At 46.2% G+C, this 22,914-nt stretch overlaps 1 protein-coding gene across 3 annotated transcripts in view; it reads left to right on the top strand.

The window, feature by feature from the left end:
• LOC115569870 (sodium channel protein type 4 subunit alpha-like) overlaps window positions 1-22,914 on the top strand; it is a 134,656-nt gene that overhangs the window by 31,302 nt on the left and 80,440 nt on the right. For all 3 annotated transcript variants that reach the window (XM_030398067.1, XM_030398066.1, XM_030398065.1), the window contains exons 9-10: window positions 21,277-21,418; window positions 22,650-22,847. In XM_030398067.1, coding sequence (XP_030253927.1) covers window positions 21,277-21,418; window positions 22,650-22,847 — 340 coding nt within the window. The remainder of the gene's footprint in view (window positions 1-21,276; window positions 21,419-22,649; window positions 22,848-22,914) is intronic.

Below are 22,914 nucleotides of genomic sequence, written 5' to 3'. Positions count from 1 at the left end.
TGAGAGAGACAGTTAGCAGCCAACAGACAGCCAGCGAGCGGCGAGCGGCGAGCGGCGGTGACAGTGACGGTGATCACACTGCTGTTTGCTTCCTGCGCTGAAGCTGCTCACGCATGATGCTGATTCGCCGAAACCCTGAGGGGCAAAGGTCACCACGCTAACCCGCTCTGACACACACACACACACACACACACACACACACACACACACACACACACACACTGACGCAGTGCAACTCACAACCAGCTGCACACACACAATCATCATTAGCAGAGTCCTGCTTGTGTTTCTGGAACATTTAGTTTCAGACTGGTTGTTGTTTAGTTTGTAATGAAGTAGAAAATCCGACTGAATCTTTGTTCTGTTTATTCAGTCCAACATTCAACTCATGTGAGACAAGAACCAGAACCTGACGTCACGTTCCGTCATCAGAGGATGTTTGTTCTGGAGGTTTTACTCATGTTGTTCTCCTGCATCCATCCCCTCAGAACAGAACTGCAAGAAGGGTCCAGCTGTGAGGCTCTTTAAAGGACAATAATGGTTCCTTCAGGAGGTTCTGTTGGTCCTTCAGGAGGTTCTATTGGTCCTTCAGGAGGTTCTAGTGGTCCTTTAAATGGTCATAGTTGTTCCTCTGAGATTCCATTAGTGTATTAAGAGGCACCAGTAATCTTTGAGTAGATTCAGTGGTCCTTTTGGAGGTTCTACTGTTCCTTCAGGAGGTTCTAGCAGTTCTTTAAATGGTTCCGCTACTCCTTTAAATGGTTCTAGCTGTTCCTATGAGATTCCAGTAGTGTATTAAGAGGCTCTAGTAATATTCAAGTAGATTTAGTGGTCCATTTGGAGGTTCTGATGGTCATTTGGGAGGTTCTAGCAGTTCTTTAAATGGGTCTAGTGGTTGTTTAAATGGTTCTGATGGCCGTTTAAATGGTTGTTGTGTTCCTTTAAGTGGTTCTAATGGCCTAGTAGGTAGTTAGAGCGGTCCTCTAAGGTTAGCCCATGTTACTTTTGAGGAGGTCTCAGTGATTCTTCAGGAGGTTCTAGTGGTCCTTTAAATGGGTCTAGTAGTTGTTTAAATGGTTCTGATGGTTGTTTAAATGGTTGTAGTGTTCCTTTAAATGGTTATATTTGTTCCTATGAGATTCCTGTAGTGTATTAAGAGGCTCTAATAATCTTTGAGGAGATTCAGTGCTCCTTTTAGAGGTTCTAATGGTCATTTGGGAGGTTCTAGTCCTTTAAATTGTTCTAATGGCCTAGTAGACAGTTGGAGCGATCCTCTGAGGTTAACCCCAGTTATTTTTTTGAGGTTCTCTTGGTCCTTGTAATGGTTCTTCCAGGAATATTTTGTTTATCTTAAAGCTTATAAGTCGTTTACCTTCTGTTTCTAAACCTCTGGATGGTTTATCTGCCTGCTAACAGGTCAGAGCTTAAAGAAACTTGTTGTGTGGTTGAATGTGACGGATCGATGACTCTCATTGTGTCTCACAACAGTGAGATGTTCTGAACCAGTAAATCAAAGTACTGCAGACACACAAAGACAGTCCTCACACACTGAGACGGTATCTGTGTGTCCAGTCGCCTCAGGAGACGCTGTCTGCGGCCACAGAGCAAACAAACATCTGAGATTCCAACCAACAATTCCAGAGAATGTGGAAGTGATGCTGAGGATGAGGAGTGGTTCTGCAGAACTTCATCTGATCCATCAGCTGGAGCTAAGTGCCTGGACTGATGTATTATTAAGATGCTCCAGGATCGGAGTTCTGATCCGAACTCTGGAGACGCGACTGACTCTTCAGTCTGTTCATTCCCTGCTGATGAACCGATCAAGTTTAAATATCTGATTTTATTAACGTAGCGTTTGTGGTGGACTTGATCCGGACTCTCAGACTGTGACACAACACCAGAACGTCTCCATCAGTGAACCTGCTCACTCAGTTTCTGTCTCTCTCCTCTTCACCTTCTTCACCTCCTCCATCAGCGTCGTCTCCACCTTTAGTTCCTCCATCACCTGCAGACAGTGAGCGGTGAACAACGACTCCTCCGGTCTTGGTTCTGCTTCTTCAGTGTCATATTTAGACCTTGAAGGTGAGATTTATCGTGAACCAGACTGCACGTGGAGGGTGTCATTGTGTCTGCAGACATCACACTATGACATCACACTGTGACATCACACTATGACATCACACTGTGACATCACACTGTGACATCACACTGTGACATCAGGATTTACTGCAGAATGATCATTCAAAGCTCAGAAATAGTCTTTCGCTGGCTGAAAGTAATAAATGTACAGAAACACAAACACACACACGAGTGGATGAAATCAGATTTTACTGAAATATAATTGTTTTTTATCATTGGAAACTTTAGAGAGAACTGTGTCCTCCTTGGGATTCAAACTTAGTACTGAGAGAAGTTCTGCTGGTTCTGTTGCCGCTGATAGAAACCCTCTGTAGTTTCACCATTTCTCTGTTTGCTCTGCACACAAACTGTTTTCGCTTCAGATCCGAAATGAAACGTAAAAACTGAATGATAGAAAAACTCAAATGCTCTAATTCAAACGAGGGAAGCCTGCTGAGCGGAAACCCACCGACTGGCCGGGTTTCACTCGCTCCTCAGTGAGCTGAGCCAGATTCTACTGTCGGCCTTTAATGAGTCTGAAACCGGCTGGACGGGACGGAGATCGTTTCACCAGTTAACATTCTGTTTCTATGAAAACAGGAGAAATGTGAATGTGACCTATAAAGCCTGTGCGTGCAGTTTGTCACGTGAGCCGGCATCACCTCGGCCCGGTTCTGCTGACATGCCTCCAACATGCCAAACACACGGCCCGGCACGCAGCAACGATACGGAATGACAGCCGGCCCGACGGGCTGCCTCGTTAGGGATGCTAATTAGCGGCCGTCGTTAGGGGCTCTCGTTACTGGAGCTTGTTGGCATGCAGCGTGTGACCCGCGAGGTCAGCGGGAGGAAGTCGCTCTGCGCTGAGAGGAAGTGATACGAGGCTGTTGGGAGGCAGAGCGACCCGAGGCCAGCGGCCCGGTTCTCCTGCTCCTCCTGCTGATTCACCAGGACAGCATCCAAGCAGTCCCACTTGGTTTATTTATCCTGAATGTGCTCTGCTTTAATGTGGTTTACATAATCCCGGTCCCAGTCTGTACCTGTCATCTCATCGTCACTCTTACATTTGAGACTTTGGCGCTCGTCACTGTTGATCCAGTCGCAGATTTACTGAAGCCAAAATTTTTGCTGAAAAACGAGCAGAATACACAGAAGCTCCAAACATGTTTTTTGAAAACGCGTCCAAAAGTCCTCAAAGACTCTTCTGTCCTTTAAATTTATTCCCTTTTGTCTGCGGTGAAGTGGAAGTTTAACTCATTTCACGAGTTGCATCTTTCTCTCAGGTTCAGATCGACCCCACGCAGACGAGAGAAGCGGGACGGATCCAAACACCTGCTGGCTTCAACTTTACTGTAGACAGAATTATCTGCTTCTTCCTGGAATCAAATCATCCGTGTAAAAGAGAAAACAGAAACACAAACTGGAGCCATTAAATCCAGTTCAGTCACATATTTATCTGTCAGAAAACTCTCGTTGTTTCACATCAGACTCCATCTTCTCTCCACACCTGAGATCCTGAGATGGCCGATTTGATTGACAGCTCGTTTAAGCAGATATGAGCTTCTGTGCCCGCCCTCGATCCTCCAACAGCCAATGAGAGCTCAGATCCAGTCATATCTAGCTCCTCTCAGTGTTTAAACTTGATGTAGTTTTCTGTGTTCGTCTCTTTGAATCGTCTGTTTTCCAGCTCAGCTCTTGTTTCTGACTCTTTGATCTGCACACAGTTAGTGTGAAGAAGGAAACAAAGAAGCAGAATGAGTTTCATGCTGCTGTTCCTCTCAGGCAGCGACTCTGAGCTCAGAGCTGGACACATTTCTACCAGCAGACTCAGTACATGTGAACCTGGACCCGGTCAGACTTCCAGCTGACAGCAGCAGCTACAGCTCATCTGTAGGATCATTTTACATTAAAGATAAATAATTCAGTGTGTTCAGACGCAGAAAATCAGTTTATAAACTTCCAACAGAGCTCAGAACCACGTCTGGACTCCACATGGTTCAACAACAGCTTTGAGTTCTGGTCTCTGGAGTTTTTGGATCATTTCACATGAATGTTAACAGTTCACTTCACAAGATCAGCAGCTGATTTCTATGACTGGGATGTAGTCGTGAGTGATGATGAGGAGACGAACCGGAGCTCAGCTGAACCAGAATCTGACTCTGAGTCCAGAGAATTCTTCATCCATCTGTTTTCTGCTGCTCCCTTCGGTGGAGGTTTTGGGAGCAGCAGGCCCAGACGTCCTTCTCTTCATCTGCGTCCTTCAGCTCCTCCAGGGGTCCCGGGTCGTTCCCGGGCCAGATTGGATTTATAAACACCAGTGTGTTCTGGGTCGCATCCCAGGCGGACGCGCCCGGAAAAGCCTCCACAGGGGGGAGCCGGGACGAGTCCAGGAGGCATCCTGATCAGTTCAGGTGGAGCTGCAATCTGCTCCGAGCCCCTGAACCGCCACATGAAGCCGGCTCAGTGTGTGATCTCACTGTTTGGTCACCAACCAACGCTCGTGACCGACGGCCGAGAGCTCGCCTGCCCCTCCTCACCGCTCAATATGATGACAGACTCAACTTTACTGTGTCTATGAAGTCATTCACACACATCACAGTTCTTCTGACGTGTCGGGATAATAACAGAAAATATTAAATAATACTCTTTATTAATACTCTTTAACCGTTTAGTCATTACATCCACATTAATGATGATTATTTATCACCAGTAGTAAACCCTACAATATCAATATGGAGGGATCGGGTCAAAAATACAAAGAATTGGAAAAATTACATCACTGCTGCATGTTGTGTCTCTGTTTACATCTGAGTCACACAGCTGATCATCAGGAACAATGAAACAACACATGTAAAAATATTACTTTTTAAGATATTTACAATATTAACACACTATAAAGTCAGGTGAAGTGTCGTAGTCCACAGAACAGTTCTGGAGCTTCACAGACTTGATTTAAATCAGAGAAACAACCAAAGAAACATAAAAAATAATCCAAAACTCCATTAAAACTTAGCAGAATCAGCTGTTAGCACTTCCTGTTAGCAGTGAACCTGTGGACGTTCAGACGACTGTCACTGGATCACTGTGAGACTGAAGGAAACTTAAAACATGATTTTTCTCAGGCAGGTTCTGCTCAACGTCTTTTTTAAGGCTTTATGGAGTCATTGATATCAGACCTGAGCACCTCCTCTTACCTTCTTCTTCTTGGACAAACACCAAAAGCCCTTGACTCTGTATTTTACTGATTGGACGAGGAAGAAGGCGATGAAATCCTGGCAGATGAGTCTCATCCTGTCCTCTGCCAGTTTGAGCCTTTGAGCTTCAGGAGGCAACAGAAGCTGTATTTAAGAAGTGTATTTCCTGATTCCTTATTTCCTGATATGAACTGATTTCAGTGTGTGCTGGTCTATTTAAACTGTTTTAGTAACCGCTGGTACGTTTCTACGTTTGTGTTAGGGTCCCGAGCAGTGACAGCTTCTTTACTCCTGTAAAAGTAGAAGTACTGATTGACAGCTTCTTTACTCCAGTAAAAGTAGAAGTACTGTACAGCTTCTTTACTCCAGTAAAAGTAGAAGTACTGTACAGCTTCTTTACTCCAGTAAAAGTAGAAGTACTGTACAGCTGCTTTACTCCAGTAAAGTAATCGAGTACAAGCTCTGACATGTACTCAGAGTATCAGAGTAAAAAGTCTCCCTCTGAAGGACATTTGTGGTCAAAGCTAACTGAAGCTCACGTCATATTAATAGAATTCAAAGACTATTAAAGTTAAAGGTAGAATCAGTAGGATTTGTCCCAGCTGTTCCTGAACGCACCACAAAGACAGTTGATTGTTGAGTCTCATTCCCAGGACGTCAAATAGACACATGTTGGGTTGGTAAAGCGTCCCGAGCAGCAACAAAGAGAGAAAATCAGAAACTCTCTGCAGATACGAGACACTAACACGCCTTTTCTCCACATTCCAGTCTCCCCCTCTGTCTGTTTACGCCTTCTTACGTCTTTTACGTCTTTGTCTCGTCTCGTTGTGTCTGCCGTGCGTGATGTGCTCTGATTGGTCCACATCAGTCTGCTAATGCTGGGAAATAACAATAATCCAGAATTCACCTCAGATGCATCAAACTAAAGTAACGAGGCTGTTCTGAAGCTGTGAGGAGGAGAAAGTTCAGATGTAGAGAGGAGAAGTCACACAGATACTCAGAGTACACATACTGAAGGACAGTCAGGAAGTATTTGTACTGTTATTTCCCACCTTTAATCAAAGAATTGATAAATCAGCAGATCACACGTTGATGAAAACTAAAACACGCTCCTTTATAACCTGTGTTGATCTCAGTTATAGCCTCGGGCTCTCAGTCCTGCTGTTCCTCATGAGGGATTCCATCAGTGCCACGCAGCCGTTTTCTCATTATAAGTGGAAAACAACTCTTATTCGCCTCCTAATGTGACAAGAAAATACAGGAGCAGATTCCAGAGGTGGAGGTGCGGCTTTAATCATCATTGACCCAGCTTCGTCTCACAAAGTCTCTGCTGTCACCGGAGCAGTTAGCGAGAAATATGGCCTGACCCGACTCTGAGGAAATAGCTGCCGAGGGGGTTGATTTTCCTGGAATACGCTGCGTCACATCGCTGATATTCATCATTCCATTAACCTCGCGCTCACTGCTGGTGGTCGCCATGTCGACGCACTGCCAACTGTGTGTGCATGTGTGTGTGTGTGTGTGTGTGTGTGTGTGTGTGTGTGTCCCATTTAATTAGTTTAGCATTCAGTGCTGCTTGTTCCAATGCATTTCCAACTCTGTGTGTGTTTGAGAGCTTAGTTTCCTCTAACGCACCTCCAACTGTGTGTGTGTGTGTGTTCAGCTTTAAGCGTGTGTCTATGCACGTGTCATAAAGGTCTCAGCTCCTCCCCCTCTGTTATAAATGGTTAAAACATTATGTTAAAAGCTGCACTGATCAATAACTCAACTGCAATATTGAAAACATTTTTCAAAGCAGGGGTTTGATTTGGACTGAGTGCACATGTGTGTGTGTGACTGTGTGTGTGTGTGTGTGTGTGTGTGTGTGTGTGTGTGTGTGTGGTGTGTGTGCGTGTGCGTGTGTGTGTGTGTGTGTGTGTTTAGTTTGAGTTATGAGCTCTCCGGGAGGCTGTGAATGTGACATCTGTCCAATGTTCAGCCAGAGACACAAAAGAGGCTTCCACCACCTAAACCCCGGTCCACAGGGAGATAAGTGTGTGTGTGTGTGTGTGTCTGTGTGTGTGTGTGTGTGTGTGTGTGCTGATAAAACACAGCTCTAAAGCACTTGTGATTCTTTTGTTTTTGTACTGAGAGCTCAGAGACACGAGGGACAAAAGTAACACCCCTCTTCATTTCTGCACAGTCTGATCTGTGCTGAACTCACAGAGAAGCAGAGACACTTTAATCATAACCTGCACAGTGACATCATCACGTCACCTGCACGGCGACATCATCACGTCACCTGCACAGTGACATCATCACGTCACCTGCACAGTGACATCATCACATCACTTGCACAGTGACATCATCACGTCACCTGCACAGTGACATCATCACGTCACCTGCACGGCGACATCATCACGTCACCTGCACAGTGACATCATCACGTCACCTGCACGGCGACATCATCACGTCACCTGCACAGTGACATCATCACGTCACTTGCACGGCGACATCATCACGTCACCTGCACAGTGACATCATCACGTCACCTGCACGGCGACATCATCACATCACTTGCACAGTGACATCATCACGTCACCTGCACAGTGACATCATCACGTCACCTGCACGGCGACATCATCACGTCACCTGCACAGTGACATCATCACGTCACCTGCACGGCGACATCATCACGTCACCTGCACAGTGACATCATCACATCACCTGCACGGCGACATCATCACGTCACTTGCACAGTGACATCATCACGTCACCTGCACAGTGACATCATCACGTCACTTGCACGGCGACATCATCACGTCACCTGCACGGCGACATCATCACGTCACCTGCACGGCGACATCATCACGTCACTTGCACAGTGACATCATCACGTCACCTGCACAGTGACATCATCACGTCACCTGCACGGCGACATCATCACGTCACCTGCACAGTGACATCATCACGTCACCTGCACGGCGACATCATCACGTCACCTGCACAGTGACATCATCACGTCACCTGCACGGCGACATCATCACATCACTTGCACAGTGACATCATCACGTCACTTGCACGGCGACATCATCACGTCACCTGCACCGGCCCATTAAGCATTTACAGATTAAATATCTGAATCTGCACAAACCAAAACACTTCTGAAACAGGACAGGTCGGATTTATAAGAAGGTCGTTCCTTTCTTTATCTTTATTCTGGTCTTCATCAGAAAACAATCTCTCATCTTCAGTTTGTCCAAAATTCAATAATATTTTAAGGGAAGCAGCTCCGACCATGACGAGACCACCGGGCCTGTCTGTGTCATGTTAGGGCCACGATTCTGTCGCCAGCTGTTCAAGACAACGCCCGTGTTTCCACCGGCTGCTCCACGTTTCAGCAGCTTCCCAGAAGCCTTCACTCCGCTCAGACAGGAAGTCAGAGAGCAGAACGACGCGATGCATCAGCTGGATGTTTAGAATAAAACACCTCGTGCAGACTCGGGGCTCTGCAGCACGACACAGACTGACATATTAACAATAAACACAGAAAGGAAACGGTTTACGTAAACACGACTCCTCCACAGCAGAAGCACAAAGATCAGTGAGACACCATGAAATAAACAGTCGGACGTGTCGGTGGAATCAAGGTGTTAGAAGCAGCATCGTGGAAATGGCAGGCAGGTCCGAAGCAAACATAAAGGAGGTGATACTGTCGGTGTCTGAGCTGAACAACACGGAGTCATCCTCGTATAACCACAGCTGGAAGAAAAACCTGGTGAGGAACAGCTTCTAACCTGGAGTGGAGTCTGCAGTCACGTCAGCTGTCGTCTGTGTTATTATTCACGTCCTCGTCTCACTGGTTGTCCGTCAGTTTCAAACAGAATTTGAAGGTTTTATTGAGAACTTTTAAAGTTCTGCAGGACTCCTTGAAAGCTCAATGTGGACTGTTGAGTCCAGTTCCACTGCTGCTCTGGGTCTGTAGGTCGGACCACCAGTGCTTCTCGTATTCAACGAGTGACGAAAGAGACAAGTTGGACCTTTAAGACTCAAGGTTGGACCAGCTGCCGTGTTCTGTGTGGTAAAATTAGTGTTTTTATGACTGGGGTTTGGTTTGAAGAGGGCACAGGTGGATTTAACAGCTTCAGTGATCTGCCGTCTGTGCAGCGAACACTCGAGGTCACACTTTTCTTTACGATCCTTTGTCTTATAAACAGGCTGATGACGTGTTCTCTGGAGGTTTTAAGATCCTCAGTCAACACCATCTTTTCAGTACTACAAAATATAGATACCTGGCTTCTTCACTTACAGCCCTCGTTTCACCTTAACTCTTGCAGCCATCTGACTGTCCTGGTTTCTCATGTGATGTATGAAACCCTGGCTGTCATTAGCACGTTATGATGTGAAGGTTAAAACTTGATTTCCATCCTCTTCCTTCCGTCTTCACTGTAAAGGTTTACGTTCCCGCGCTGCTCGAGGAAACACGGAGAGTTTCAGTGGTTTGGTGACAGGAAGGAAGAGGAGGATGAATAATCAGGAGGCTTGGTTATCAGACCGGCCCACATGGAAGATGAAATGAACTTCATCGATCCCTCAGGGTGGAATCGGGTCAGGGCGGCAGCAGAAACACAGAGGTGTAGGCTGGAGAACAAGGCGAGATGGTGTTAAGGAACATAAATTAAAATACAATATGGAGAGAGATCCGGTCTGCTGGGATGGACGCTGACACACACGGCTGCTTGAATATCTAAAGAGTTTCTCAGCAGCAACACAAACACACAAAAGGACGAGCGACACCTGAGCTGCACACAGAGGAAGTGAGCGAGCGAGCGAGCCCGAAGAAAAACAGCATCCGAGTCGACGCGCTGACCTTCTCCTGCTGCCTACGTCCGACTCCCTCAGACAGGAGAATGTCGACCATCTTGATCATGACCCCCCCACCCTCATATGTCACACACACACACACACACAATGAATCATGGGTAACCAGAGGACACATTAGAGAGAGAGCGAGCAGAAATCTGCTTTAATTCACGTCGTCTCAAACTCAAACATGAGTCGAGTTTTTGCTTTCATCTCCCGACTCTTCCGTTTCTCTGCCTGCAGTCCGACTCAGCGCAGGTGGAGCGAGAGTTTGTTTGTAATTGAGGAAAAACATTTCAATCAGTGGAGACTAATTAAAAGTTTCTACAATACAGTGAAAGACGAGGAGAGTCGCTGGCAGTTAGATCGCATCACGACGGGTTTATTTTAATGAGTCGTGAACTCCTCCGTGAATAAATATCCTGCGAGAAGTGGTGGAGAAGGTTTAGTGTCTGAGAGGGAAGAGTGGGTTGTTGGTTCGACTCCAGTCGTCACCTCCTGCCTCCATGATGATATAAAGTCAGGTGAAGTCTCAGGCTTGAGTTATTTTGTCTTGGAGTCGGCTCAGATCCAATGAGAGCGTGTGAAGAGCAGTCGGTCACTGAGCTGCTCCTTCTGTTAAAGTACGGAAAGCAGCAGCACACACACTCTGTCTTGTCCTCTCCGGGCCTCCGTAGCAGCCAGCAGCTCGGCTGTGTGTGGTGAGGTGGAGGTAAACAGTCCGGCAGCAGCAGAGGTGATCTCCAGGTGAATGATGGAGTCGGCATGAAAGATTAAACACGACAGACTCGACCGCAGAGAGACGGGAGCAGAGAAATGAATATTTATTGACAAGTAGCTTTATTGACACAGAACGAGTTGACACTGCTGACACGTGCGTGCGTGCGTGTGTGTGTGTGTGTGTGTGTGAGATCTGATCAATTTCGTCTCACCTCATTGATTTGACCCCCGACGACAGACTCAGACAGATGACCGGAGTAAAGACAGCAGAGAGGTGACATGTCCACCTGAAGCTCCGCCTCACCTGACGATGTGTTCAGGGTCTGACAGGAAGGAGGAAATCTGACCCTCGCTCACTTCCTGGATGAAGCAGAATAACGACCAGACTCAAGTCTCCCAACTGTAAAAGACTCAAGTTGAATAGAGTTAAATCTGTTCCTCAGCAGGACCAGCAGGGGAGATAACGTTCTATCATTTCATTTGAATTTGAGTCACATTTTAAACGATGGAACACTTTCCTGTATAGAAATTGGGAACTTTTGATTTTGGGAAAGTCCTCAAAAATTCCACCGTCGTCCTTCAGACACGATCTGTAGATACGTTTCCTCATCATGTCGACTGACACATTTCCCTTCACAGTAGATAAGTGATGATACGTGTTTACATCCCAAACCATCAAACACAACTTTATTAATCCCACCAGGACTTCAGTGACATGTACACACCAAAATACAAGACAAGACAAGTAAAATATCAAATCAGATAAGAAATAATCATAAAATAAAAAGAGAATCTATAATAATAGTTTGATCACCAATTAATAAAATATAGATAAAAATCAAGAAAAAACGTCCAAAGAAGAATCACAGAGGGAATAAAAGACTTCGAGTAGCGGTTTGTTTTACAAGCTGACAGTAAGAAAAAGGAAGAAGAAGAAGAAGAAGAAGAAAATGTCCAAGAAGAGTTGCGTCTCTTCGTCTGCTTCCACGATAATATGAAGAAACAGCTGTTAACCAACATGAGCAGAAGAAGACACAATAAAACAAACGAAGACGACTGTGATGCTGGTGTGAGTCCAGAGGAGATGCTGGACTTCTGTTACACTTCCATTTCACTCTTCTTTATATTTGCTGTTGCAAATTAAATTCCTGTGACGACTTTAACTTGTTTGAAACATCCTGGAAAACGTTTCTATCCCAGAATCATCCAGTGAGTGAAGTGAGACACGTTTCAGCAGCTGAAGCGTTCTGACTCACGTTCACGTTCACAGGTTAGATTTTGTTTCTGAGATTTGAACGTGAGAGTAAATGAAAAATGAAAACGAGTCAAAAACCAAAAACACTGAGACTGAGACTGAATCAGGAAGCTCTTTGTGGATTTTCTCACCAAATGAAACTTTGTGGCAGTAAATAGTTGGACAGAAACATGAAACACATCCAGCTGTCAGCTGTGTAATCAGTCCTGCTGAACAGACCTGATCCATTAGTACGATTCATTACGCCGCTGTGTTACTGTACTGGAGACAAACACACTTCCATTACTGGATTCATCATTTATTACATAAAGTCTTTGGGGACACAAACACATGCTTTCATCAGTGTCGACACTGTAAACACTGCAGCACGCTCAGCTTTGTGTCAATACATGAAAACAGAAATAAAAATGAGTCCCGGCTGTTAAAGTGATTCAAACATAAACCAGAGAGAAGAAGACGGACAGAAAAGTTGAAACAAACAAATGTAGAGAGACAAAGAGAAGGAGAGAGGAGAGGAGGAGAGTTCACGTCTCCTCTTTAAGTTCCTCTGGAGGGAGTTTATTGATCGACTGTGAGACTGACGGACGGATCCGGAGTCGACCTCAAACCCACGTCTGGGTCCGCGGTGGGCTCCCGGTCCTGCTGAGACGCCGTCCCCGACGCCCCCTCAGGCTCTATTTCTGTAGCGTCACATTATCCTCCCGCTATAAATCATTCGGACACAGCTGGTGAAATGAACATGACTTAGCACTCTGCACAATTGTCGAGGAACGCCAACAAGTGTCTGAATCAAAGCCAGCGCCGCTTCTTCCCGCACCAACACACATAGCTAAGTAATGAGCCACTCGAGAGCTCGTTTCACAGGGATTTTACAGCCCGGAGCCGTTGTCAGCCGGCTCGTCTCTTTTAAAATGCATGTAGAGCAGCGAGGCTCTCGATCGAGACCGGCGCCGAGCGAGTAAACAGCGTTCAGCGTACAGGATGTTAACACGCTCCATTAGAAACAGAGACAGTCTGAAGGAATGACGGTCAGATAACAGGATACACACCGAGGACTGAACCTTTAAATCTAAACCTCACAGATAGAAGGGAGAGGTTTCTACAGGGGGGATCCATTAAGTGGACCGTTGAAAGGTTCTGATCAGTCCCCTCATCGGATCAGCACTAAAGCATCACATGAGGTTCTGTTTGTGGAGCAGCGTTTAGACTGTTAGACAGCAAACACACAACTGCAGCTCTCAGCGTCTGATGTGTGAGTTATAAAAAGGTTCTGTTGAGGATAAAGAGACGTGAGGCGGTCCAGAAAAGGTTAAGTAGCCTTTATTCCCTTTGGCTTTTCATTATTAAGAGTTCAACTGTGTCTGACACATTTTTCCTCCAGACTAAAGAAACTCTCCTCAGCAACATTTAGACTCGGCGGCGTGGAAAGTTCCCCACTGAAATGAATAGAGCGCTGGCATTTTCCATAATGACGTGAGGACCGCCAGCCGGCTGAAGGCTGAGGAGCGCTGAGAGAAGAAGAATGCTGAACACACACAAGTTTCCTGAACCGGCCAGAACACCAGCAGGAACAAAGAGCTGCTAAACCACAAGAAATGTCAGCGCAGTTCTTCATGTCGTTGACAAATCAATGAAACACTTAAAATCATTTAACCACATGATGAAGGAGCGTATGATGCTTCTGTTTGTCCATCAAACCTTTAATTCAAGTTGTTTGTTTCATTTATACAGTCAAACACATCGATGGTGTGTTTGGATAGTAACAAAGAAACTTTACTTTGTGTTGTTTTACTCCACATTTCCTCTTTTAGTGTAATGTTTAACATCAACTCGACACGCTCACATTTTCATTGTCTTCCTGACATGGTGCTGCTCGGCGGTGGATTTACATCCGTTCACGTCCACTTGTTTCTTCGGCGGTACACGAGATCTCTCCCGTCTCTAAAATTAGTAATGCCTTCAGTCTGAACACATCTTAACACTCAGCTTATTCTAAAAATAACAATTTATGGCATGCCAACCTCACACATGTAGCGATAATTCCCATAAGCCTGTAAATCAAGGCAGTGAAAACTCAGCAGAAGTACTTCAGAGTTCAGAAGGGTCGAGATTAGACACTAAAATTAACTGGACGTCTTTTCAGACCGAAACTCCCCGACGGCCGCAGATCAGGTGGCCGAACATGCCGACTGCCGACAGGAATGTTGATGAATGTTTTTCTTGGTTACTTCGGACGAGTGTATCAGGATCAGGCTGCTGCAAACACTCATCATTAGACCATGTGTGTGTGTGTGTGTGTGTGTGTGTGTGTGTGTGTGTGTGTGTGTGTCCATGTCCTTATAAGTGCTTGGTAATCAGGACGGTTTAGATGTTCTAATGATAACACATCGGAGACGACTCTGTTATTAATGTGACCAAATGTGGTGATCAAAGTGACACACACATGCACACACACACACACACACACAGTTAGCACGCGGCTGGGATCAAAGCGCTGGTTCGTAGCCAGCCTGCTCTGTGCTGTGATGCTAACAGCTAGGCGACCCGCCTCGATAGTTTAGCTTCTATTTCAGGAGCTGCTGTGTCACTGATGAGACATTAAAACAGACTCACAGCCGGAGGGATTTTCTGCGCCTGTCACATGGAAACACTGAGGGAGCCACACTGACCTTAAGTTAATGTACACGACTTCAAAACTTCACCCAAAAGTCCCTCAGCCCTCCGTCCTGACCTCTGACCTCTGACCTCCGCTCTGCTGCGACGAGCTCGACTCTCATCATGTGACTGCTCAAACATCATCCAGCCGGCCTGATCCAGATTGTTCTGAGCGGTCGGCCTCGTCTTCACGTCACAGTGTGCTCAGCAGCTTCACACACGAGGTCCAGCAGCTTTAGTATGAATGCTAACAGTAGCATGCTAACACACATTAGCTACAGATCTTGAATTAATTCAAACAACTCCATGAGATCCGACCACCCAGTGGACCCTGCTGGTTCAGTGAAGACCCACAGTTGGACCGGCTCTGAGGAGCTTAGGCTCTGCTAGATTGGATTATTACAGATTAGATTACAGTGGATCAGGTATGTTGTGGTGTGCTCAGGTGTATCAATGGATTAGAGTACAAGCAGGCCTTCCACAGAGGTCGGAGGACATATTCTGATCTCTGATCATGTGGTTCACGTTTATGTCTCCTGATCGACGATGAAACAAAATGATTTATGAATATTATTCAGACTGTTGAGACACACGGGCGGATTCAAACCAACAGCCTGTTCAGTCGAGTCTTGATGAGGTGTGGTGAGTAACATGGAAAGTTCACACACACACACACACACACACACACACGGTCCTCCCAACAGAGATGGCACAAAACAATCTCCCCCAGCAACCAGCCCTGCGATACGGTTGCTATAGCAATGCTAAGTACTCTCTTCCTCCCGGACTCGAGTTTACCTGAGTGTTATAATTAGAGGTGTGTGTGTGTGTGTGTGTGTGTGTGTGTGTGTGTGTGTGTGTGTACGAGGTCATGGGGAACATGAAGTGAATATACACACACAGAAATCCCCAGGATGTCTCCCAGAATAGCCAGAACATGTTTGTTTGTCTTTGAATGAGTCTGAATGTCCACCTGCCTGTCTTCCTCTCTGTCCCTATGTTTCCTCCTGTCTTCCTCTCTGTCCCTGTTTCCTCCTGACTTCCTCTCTGTCCCTATGTTTCCTCCTGTCTTCCTCTCTGTCCCTGTTTCCTCCTGACTTCCTCTCTGTCCCTGTTTACTCCTGACTTCCTCTCTGTCCCTATGTTTCCTCCTGACTTCCTCTCTGTCCCTATGTTTCCTCCTGACTTCCTCTCTGTCCCCATGTTTCCTCATGTCTTCCTCTCTGTCCCTATGTTTCCTCCTGACTTCCTCTCTGTCCCTATGTTTCCTCCTGACTTCCTCTCTGTTCTCATGTTTCCTCCTTTCTTCCTCTCTGTCCCTATGTTTCCTCCTGACTTCCTCTCTGTCCCTATGTTTCCTCCTGACTTCCTCTCTGTCCCTTTGTTTCCTCCTGTCTTCCTCTCTGTCCCTATGTTTCCTTCAGTCTTCCTCTCTGTACCTATGTTTCCTCCAGTCTTCCTCTCTGTCCCTATGTTTCCTCCTGACTTCCTCTCTGTCCCTATGTTTCCTCCAGTCTTCCTCTCTGTCCCTATGTTTCCTCCTGTCTTCCTCTCTGTCCCTGTTTCCTCCTGACTTCCTCTCTGTCCCTGTTTACTCCTGACTTCCTCTCTGTCCCTATGTTTCCTCCTGACTTCCTCTCTGTCCCTATGTTTCCTCCTGACTTCCTCTCTGTCCCCATGTTTCCTCATGTCTTCCTCTCTGTCCCTATGTTTCCTCCTGACTTCCTCTCTGTCCCTATGTTTCCTCCTGACTTCCTCTCTGTTCTCATGTTTCCTCCTTTCTTCCTCTCTGTCCCTATGTTTCCTCCTGACTTCCTCTCTGTCCCTATGTTTCCTCCTGACTTCCTCTCTGTCCCTTTGTTTCCTCCTGTCTTCCTCTCTGTCCCTATGTTTCCTTCAGTCTTCCTCTCTGTACCTATGTTTCCTCCAGTCTTCCTCTCTGTCCCTATGTTTCCTCCTGACTTCCTCTCTGTCCCTATGTTTCCTCCAGTCTTCCTCTCTGTCCCTATGTTTCCTCCTGACATCCTCTCTGTCCCTATGTTTCCTCCAGTCTTCCTCTCTGTCCCTATGTTTCCTCCTGTCTTCCTCTCTGTCCCTATGTTTCCTCCTGACTTCCTCTCTTTCCCTATGTTTCCTCCTGACTTCCTCTCTGTCCCTATGTTTCCTCCTGACTTCCTCTCTTTCCCTATGTTTCCTCCTGACTTCCTCTCTGTCCCTATGTTTCCTCATGTCTTCCTCTCTGTCCCTATGTTTCCTCCTGACTTCCTCTCTGTCCCTATGTTTCCTCCTGTCTTCCTCTCTGTCCCTATGTTTTCTCCTGACTTCCTCTCTGTCCCTATGTTTCCTTCAGTCTTCCTCTCTCTGTCCCTATGTTTCCTCCTGACTTCCTCTCTGTCCCTATGTTTCCTCCTGACTTCCTCTCTGTCCATATGTTTCTTCCTGACTTCCTCGCTGTCCCTATGTTTCCTCCTGACTTCCTATCTGTCCCCATGCTTCCTCCTGACTTCCTCTCTGTCCCTGTTTCCTCCTGACTTCCTCTCTGTCCATATGTTTCCTCCTGACTTCCTCTCTGCCCTATGTTTCCTCCTGACTTCCTCTCTGTCCATATGTTTCCTCCTGACTTCCTCTCTGTCCATATGTTTCCTCCTGACTTCCTCTCTGTCCATATGTTTCCTCCTGACTTCCTCTCTGCCCTATGTTTCCTCCTGACTTCCTCTCTGTCCATATGTTTCCTCCTGACTTCCTCTCTGTCCCTATGTTTCCTCCTGACTTCCTCTCTGTCCCCATGCTTCCTCCTGACTTCCTCTCTGTCCCTGTTTCCTTCTGACTTCCTCTCTGTCCCTATGTTTCCTCCTGACTTCCTCTCTGTCCCTATGTTTCCTCATGTCTTCCTCTCTGTCCCCATGTTTCCTCCTGACTTCCTCTTTGTCCCTGTTTCCTCCTGACTTCCTCTCTGTCCCCATGTTTCCTCATGTCTTCCTCAGGATGTTGTTTATTTCCTGTGACAGATCTCTGATGACAGTTGTGTGTCACACTGTCAGTGTGATGAGAAGCAGATTAGTTAAATCTGTCTTGTAGCTAAATAATATTTGAAGATGTTTTTTGAAAAACTTTCAAAATGAAAAACTTTCAAAATGAAAGTAAAGTTGGCGTGTGTGTTTGAATCTATGTGACACCATACTGCACCAACAGTCTGTGTGTGTGTGTGTGTGTGTGTGTGTGTTTGTGTTTGTGTGTGTGTGTGCGTGTGTGTGTGTGAGTGATGTAGGTGTGTAAGTGCCAGTCTGAGGGGCCCCTTTAGTGAGAGTGGGGGGTCTGAAGTGGCGTCCCTCCATTAACACAGACAGAGGTGTGTGTGAGAGATAACTGGCGGCTCTCACACTCAGACACCTCACACACACACACACACACACACACACACACACAAAAACACACACATATGCCATACACTACACACTCAGCCTCCTGTCTGTGTTTTCCAAACCTCTCACACACTCTCTTTACATCCTCAAGCCCCCTTTGGACACACACACACACACACACACACACACACACACACACACACACACACACACACACACACACACCGTCAACACATCACACACACTTCACATCCACTTTCCCCACTCACATGCCACCATGTTGACTCACTTGCCAAGAGATGGGTGGATGGATGGATAAAAGTGGAGGAATGACACACACAGACCACCGCACTGTGTGTGTGTGTGTGTGTGTGTGTGTGTGTGTGTGTGTGTGTGTGTGTGTGTGTGTGTGTGTGAGACGCAGTGGCCTTGCTCATACTTGGTGTCAGTCTTACTGGCATCAAGATGACTGACTGTACGTGAGGACTCGTTAGTCATATTCTGTGTGTGTGTGTGTGTGTGTGTGTGTGTGTGTTTCCTGTAGTATCAGCTGCTCAGAACTGTTACCTTATATTCACGTTGTCGGCCGGCTGTTGGCTTTTCTTTTTCATCCGATCAGCATCGATTGTTGTTGCTGTAATGTTTGTATCAGCAGCTCAATGTGATTTTGTAATCTGATTACATAACTACCGTAAAGCTTAAATCAGCTGCCAGTTAGTTTTTAACTCTGTTAGCATCGATTGCTGGTACCGTAGTGTCTGGACGAGCAGGGACTCAGCGTTTCATCACCACGTCAGACGTCAGATTAACAGTACATCATGTCATTCAGTCACTTTCTCTACATTTTCAGCTCCTCATCTGAAATCACAGCATCAGAGACGAGTTTTAAAGGTTATCAGTCAGTTACCCTCTCCGCCTCTTACATGGTTGAGTGAACTGTTCCTTTACCTTCTGTCTCTGACACCATGGTTGTCAGATAATGTCAGCACATTCGTAGATGAACATAATGATCAGTGACTGTGATCAGTTCCTCTCAGCGTCGTTCTGTCGTCGGCTGATGCTTCACATCAACTCTTATGTCGCTGTTTGAAATATTTATCATGTCGTTATGATTGATTGTCGTTACGGTAACGCTTAGATCAGCAGTTTGTTCTCTGCTTCTTTTCTTTTTTTTCTTTGTCTGGTTGCTTACCGTAATGCCTGGATAAGCAGTGCAGTCAGTGATGACATTAGGATTGATTGTTGTTACTGTAATGTTTGCCACTGTGTGGTATTAAAACACGCTGCTGTCAGACCTGCTTCACCTGCTGCGTACCTGTGCAGCCGGACACTGATTGCTTTTCCAATGAAACAAGTGACGAACATGATTTCTTATTATTTTTTTTTCACTGCTTTGTTTGTTTCGCAATGCAAATTCTATTAGTGAGAGATCTAAATGGCTTGAAATTGACTGCCGCAGCTGAATGCTTCAAAGGTCAACATGTGAGTTTTGTGACGGCGGATTCGTTTTCAGAGCTGTGAGGTAATAAAAGCTGATAACGCTCTGTGCTGTTGGCCGTCAGATAAGATGGATAAATTATTAAGCATAAAAAAAAAGACAACAGTGGTTTCAGTGTGAATGTAAAACTGACTCCACCTCCTCCCTCCTCACAGCTGGATTACGTAAACCTTTATGTAACTGTGTTTTTAGGTTTGTTTACGTGCGTCTTTAATGAATTAGCATCAGCAGCTCCCACCAGCGCTGTGTAGTCAGGTGATAATAAATACAGGCAGGTCGGCCGCTGGTGACTCAGTGTGAGCTGCTGCTGCCTGAAAGCTTCCCAGCTGTTGGCGGCGGCCCGGCGGGGGCGGCGGCAGCCGGGACGGGTCAACGCCGCGTGCTCGAGAGTGCAGGGTTGTCGGTTTGAATCCCCAGATAGCGTCTGCACAGCGGCAACCTTTTCTGTGACTCAGTGTGAAACTCCTCTGTGACTCAGAGCTTTGTTCAACCAGAGGTTTGTTCGTGCTGCGTCAGAACTCCTCCACTCGGAACTTCACACCCAACAGAACACTTTCTACAAGTTCAGTTTCTTTCACTGTGAAGGAAAGTTCACATCACTGTTTGTGCTGGACTTGATGCTGTTAAGAGTTCCTCTTCTTTGTGTATTGAACTTCCTCTAGATGCACGAGACAAATCTGATTTCACTCAAATCTTCACATTAACTCATGAGTGCTGTAAACACAAGTTTTCTGATGAAGTTTGTGAAGAAATCAGCTGCATCCATCTCTCAGGGATTCTCAGGGACTGTAGTAAAACACAAAGGCTCAGACTTTCTCCTTGTCCAACGTTGCAGCAGAAAACCAAACACGTCTCTGGAAACTTGGATTGCAACACACAGATAATGAGTAACTCCTCCACACCTGACTCCTCCTGTTAGTGAGGTGGTTGACGGTCGTGATAACACCCTGGGTGTCTGAGTTTGTAGTTTTAAGTGTATTTTATTGATGTGAGCATGACAACACAGGAAGTCAATATACAAGTGAAGCTTCTAACCTCCTTCATACAGACATCAGCAGGTCACAGGGTTACGTTCAGCTCACCTCTGACCTTTGACCTCCCTGCGGTTGGCGTCTCCTGCTGTTGGTTGAAGCTGGTTCTGGTGTTTGTGTCACCGGGCAGAATATGAAGCGAGCCTTCCCTGCACTGACCGGCAGCTTGGCGGCGTTACGACTGCTGTGTATCAGCGGATCAGATGTGACTGCGTGGGCGGCGATGGATGTGATAGGATGTGAATGTGGAATATCAATTATGATGAATGCCGTCTCCGCGTTATCTGTTCCGTCTCCGCTGTGACACGTGTGGGCGGGTCCCGGTCGCACGGCGATAACGAGCCTTCGGTCGTAAACACTGATGAGGAAACAGAGCTGCTGTTTGTGTCGGGGGGAGACGGACGGATGGAAAAATAGATGGCAGAAGAGATGGATGCTGTTTCTGAAATTATGATTGAAAGCCACTAAATGTTCCGACTGTACACCCACTTCCTGTTCAGAGCTGTGGTGTGAGATGTTCCAGTGGTTGTGTTACATAACCAACACCTGCTCAGTGTGGATGACACAGTCCTCAAAATGCAGAAATGTGTGTGTGTTGCAGAAAGTGTCCTGACGGGTTCGACTGTCTGAAGGCGGGACGGAACCCGAACTACGGCTACACCAGCTTCGACACCTTCGGCTGGGCCTTCCTGTCGCTGTTTCGCCTGATGACACAAGACTACTGGGAGAATCTCTACCACCAGGTAACGCTGATGTCAGGTGTCATGTTTGGCTTCACAGGTGAGTCTCAAACATGTGAAAAGATGGTTTTAAAGGTGCAGTTTGTACCATGTGGCTGGACTTTTAGTTTAAAGTGTTCTCCTGTCTCCTCACAGCCCTCTGTAGCTCAGCCAGTTCACTACTGAGTCTAATAAGTCAACAAAATAAACTCATAAATCTGAAGAAAGAGATATTTTGACTCCTATTTTCATTATAAACAGAAAAATACAACTGTCCACCGTCTGAGTTAAGACCAGTTTAAGCTCACTTCATTCAGACTGGACACAAACTGAGTCAGAGTCACCAGAACAGTTCTGCTTCATCTCCACTGTCACTTTGGTTCGGTCCAAATCAATCCTCAGTTCACAGTAACATGAAGATATTCTGTCTCTATACGCTGATGATGTCCGACTCTCTCTCTGTCCTCTGGCCTCTCCACTAGCCTCCTGTCAGCTGACAAGGCTACTTGCTGGTTGGTTGGCTGATATTATTGCCAACTAAAATCTTACATATTGTTCCTTTAAATATATATTTATCACACTTTTTCCATAATAAACTAATAAGGAGATAATTAAGATTTTCACCCTCCAAACCACCCAGAATCTTACACACTGAACCTCTAACAGCTGACGTTAGAAGTTCATTTTTTAAACCTTGGAACACTAATTAATAAACCAGCGTCCTCACAAGGTTTATTTAGGATCTACTGGAGCTTTCGATCACATTACAAGATCAAGAAGCCGCTTTCAGCTTCAGCTTTTAAAGGCAACGTGGACGAGAAATCCTGAAAAATGGAAAGTCTGAACATCTAACATGGTTTTTCAGCTGTTTCCAACATTTAAAGTTTCCTCCTGGACAGAAAATCGTGTCATTACATCTTTACATCAGATGGAAATAATCATAATTGATGTTTAATTCTAGAGAACATAAGCTGAAGTCCTGCAGCTTCCTGCTGAGAGCACACAGTGATAACTGAAGCGAGTCCTGACGAGCGTCCCGACAGTTTACGAGCTCGTCTCCTCACTGATCTGGAGTTTGGCAGCTGGACAGTCAGACGACCCTGTTAAGAGAGTTTTCAGTGGATGAATCAGGCTGACAGCAGAGGAGATGTGCTCGTGTGTCCGACGTGTCCGCAGTGAAGATGACACCCTTGTGTTTATGTTCCTGTGAGGACGGTTGGATTTATTTCTTCTTCTGGTGTGTGTTTGCCTGCAGACGCTGCGCTCGGCCGGTAAGACCTACATGGTGTTTTTCGTGGTGGTGATCTTCCTGGGCTCCTTCTACCTGGTCAACCTCATCCTGGCTGTCGTCGCCATGGCGTACGAAGAGCAGAACCAGGCGACCATCGCCGAGGCCTGCCAGAAAGAACGAGAGTTTCAGGTGGCGATGGAGAGACTGAAGAAGGAGCAGCAGGTAAACTGATGGATGTTTCTGACCGGTCTTCTCCTCCAGTCTGCAGCGACTCTCATGACACAAATTT

The sequence above is a fragment of the Sparus aurata genome, chromosome 19 (genome assembly GCF_900880675.1).
Source record: "Sparus aurata chromosome 19, fSpaAur1.1, whole genome shotgun sequence".
NCBI lineage: Eukaryota > Metazoa > Chordata > Actinopteri > Spariformes > Sparidae > Sparus > Sparus aurata.
Note: the sequence above shows the minus strand (reverse complement) of the source record. Positions and strands in the feature narration are given on the sequence as shown.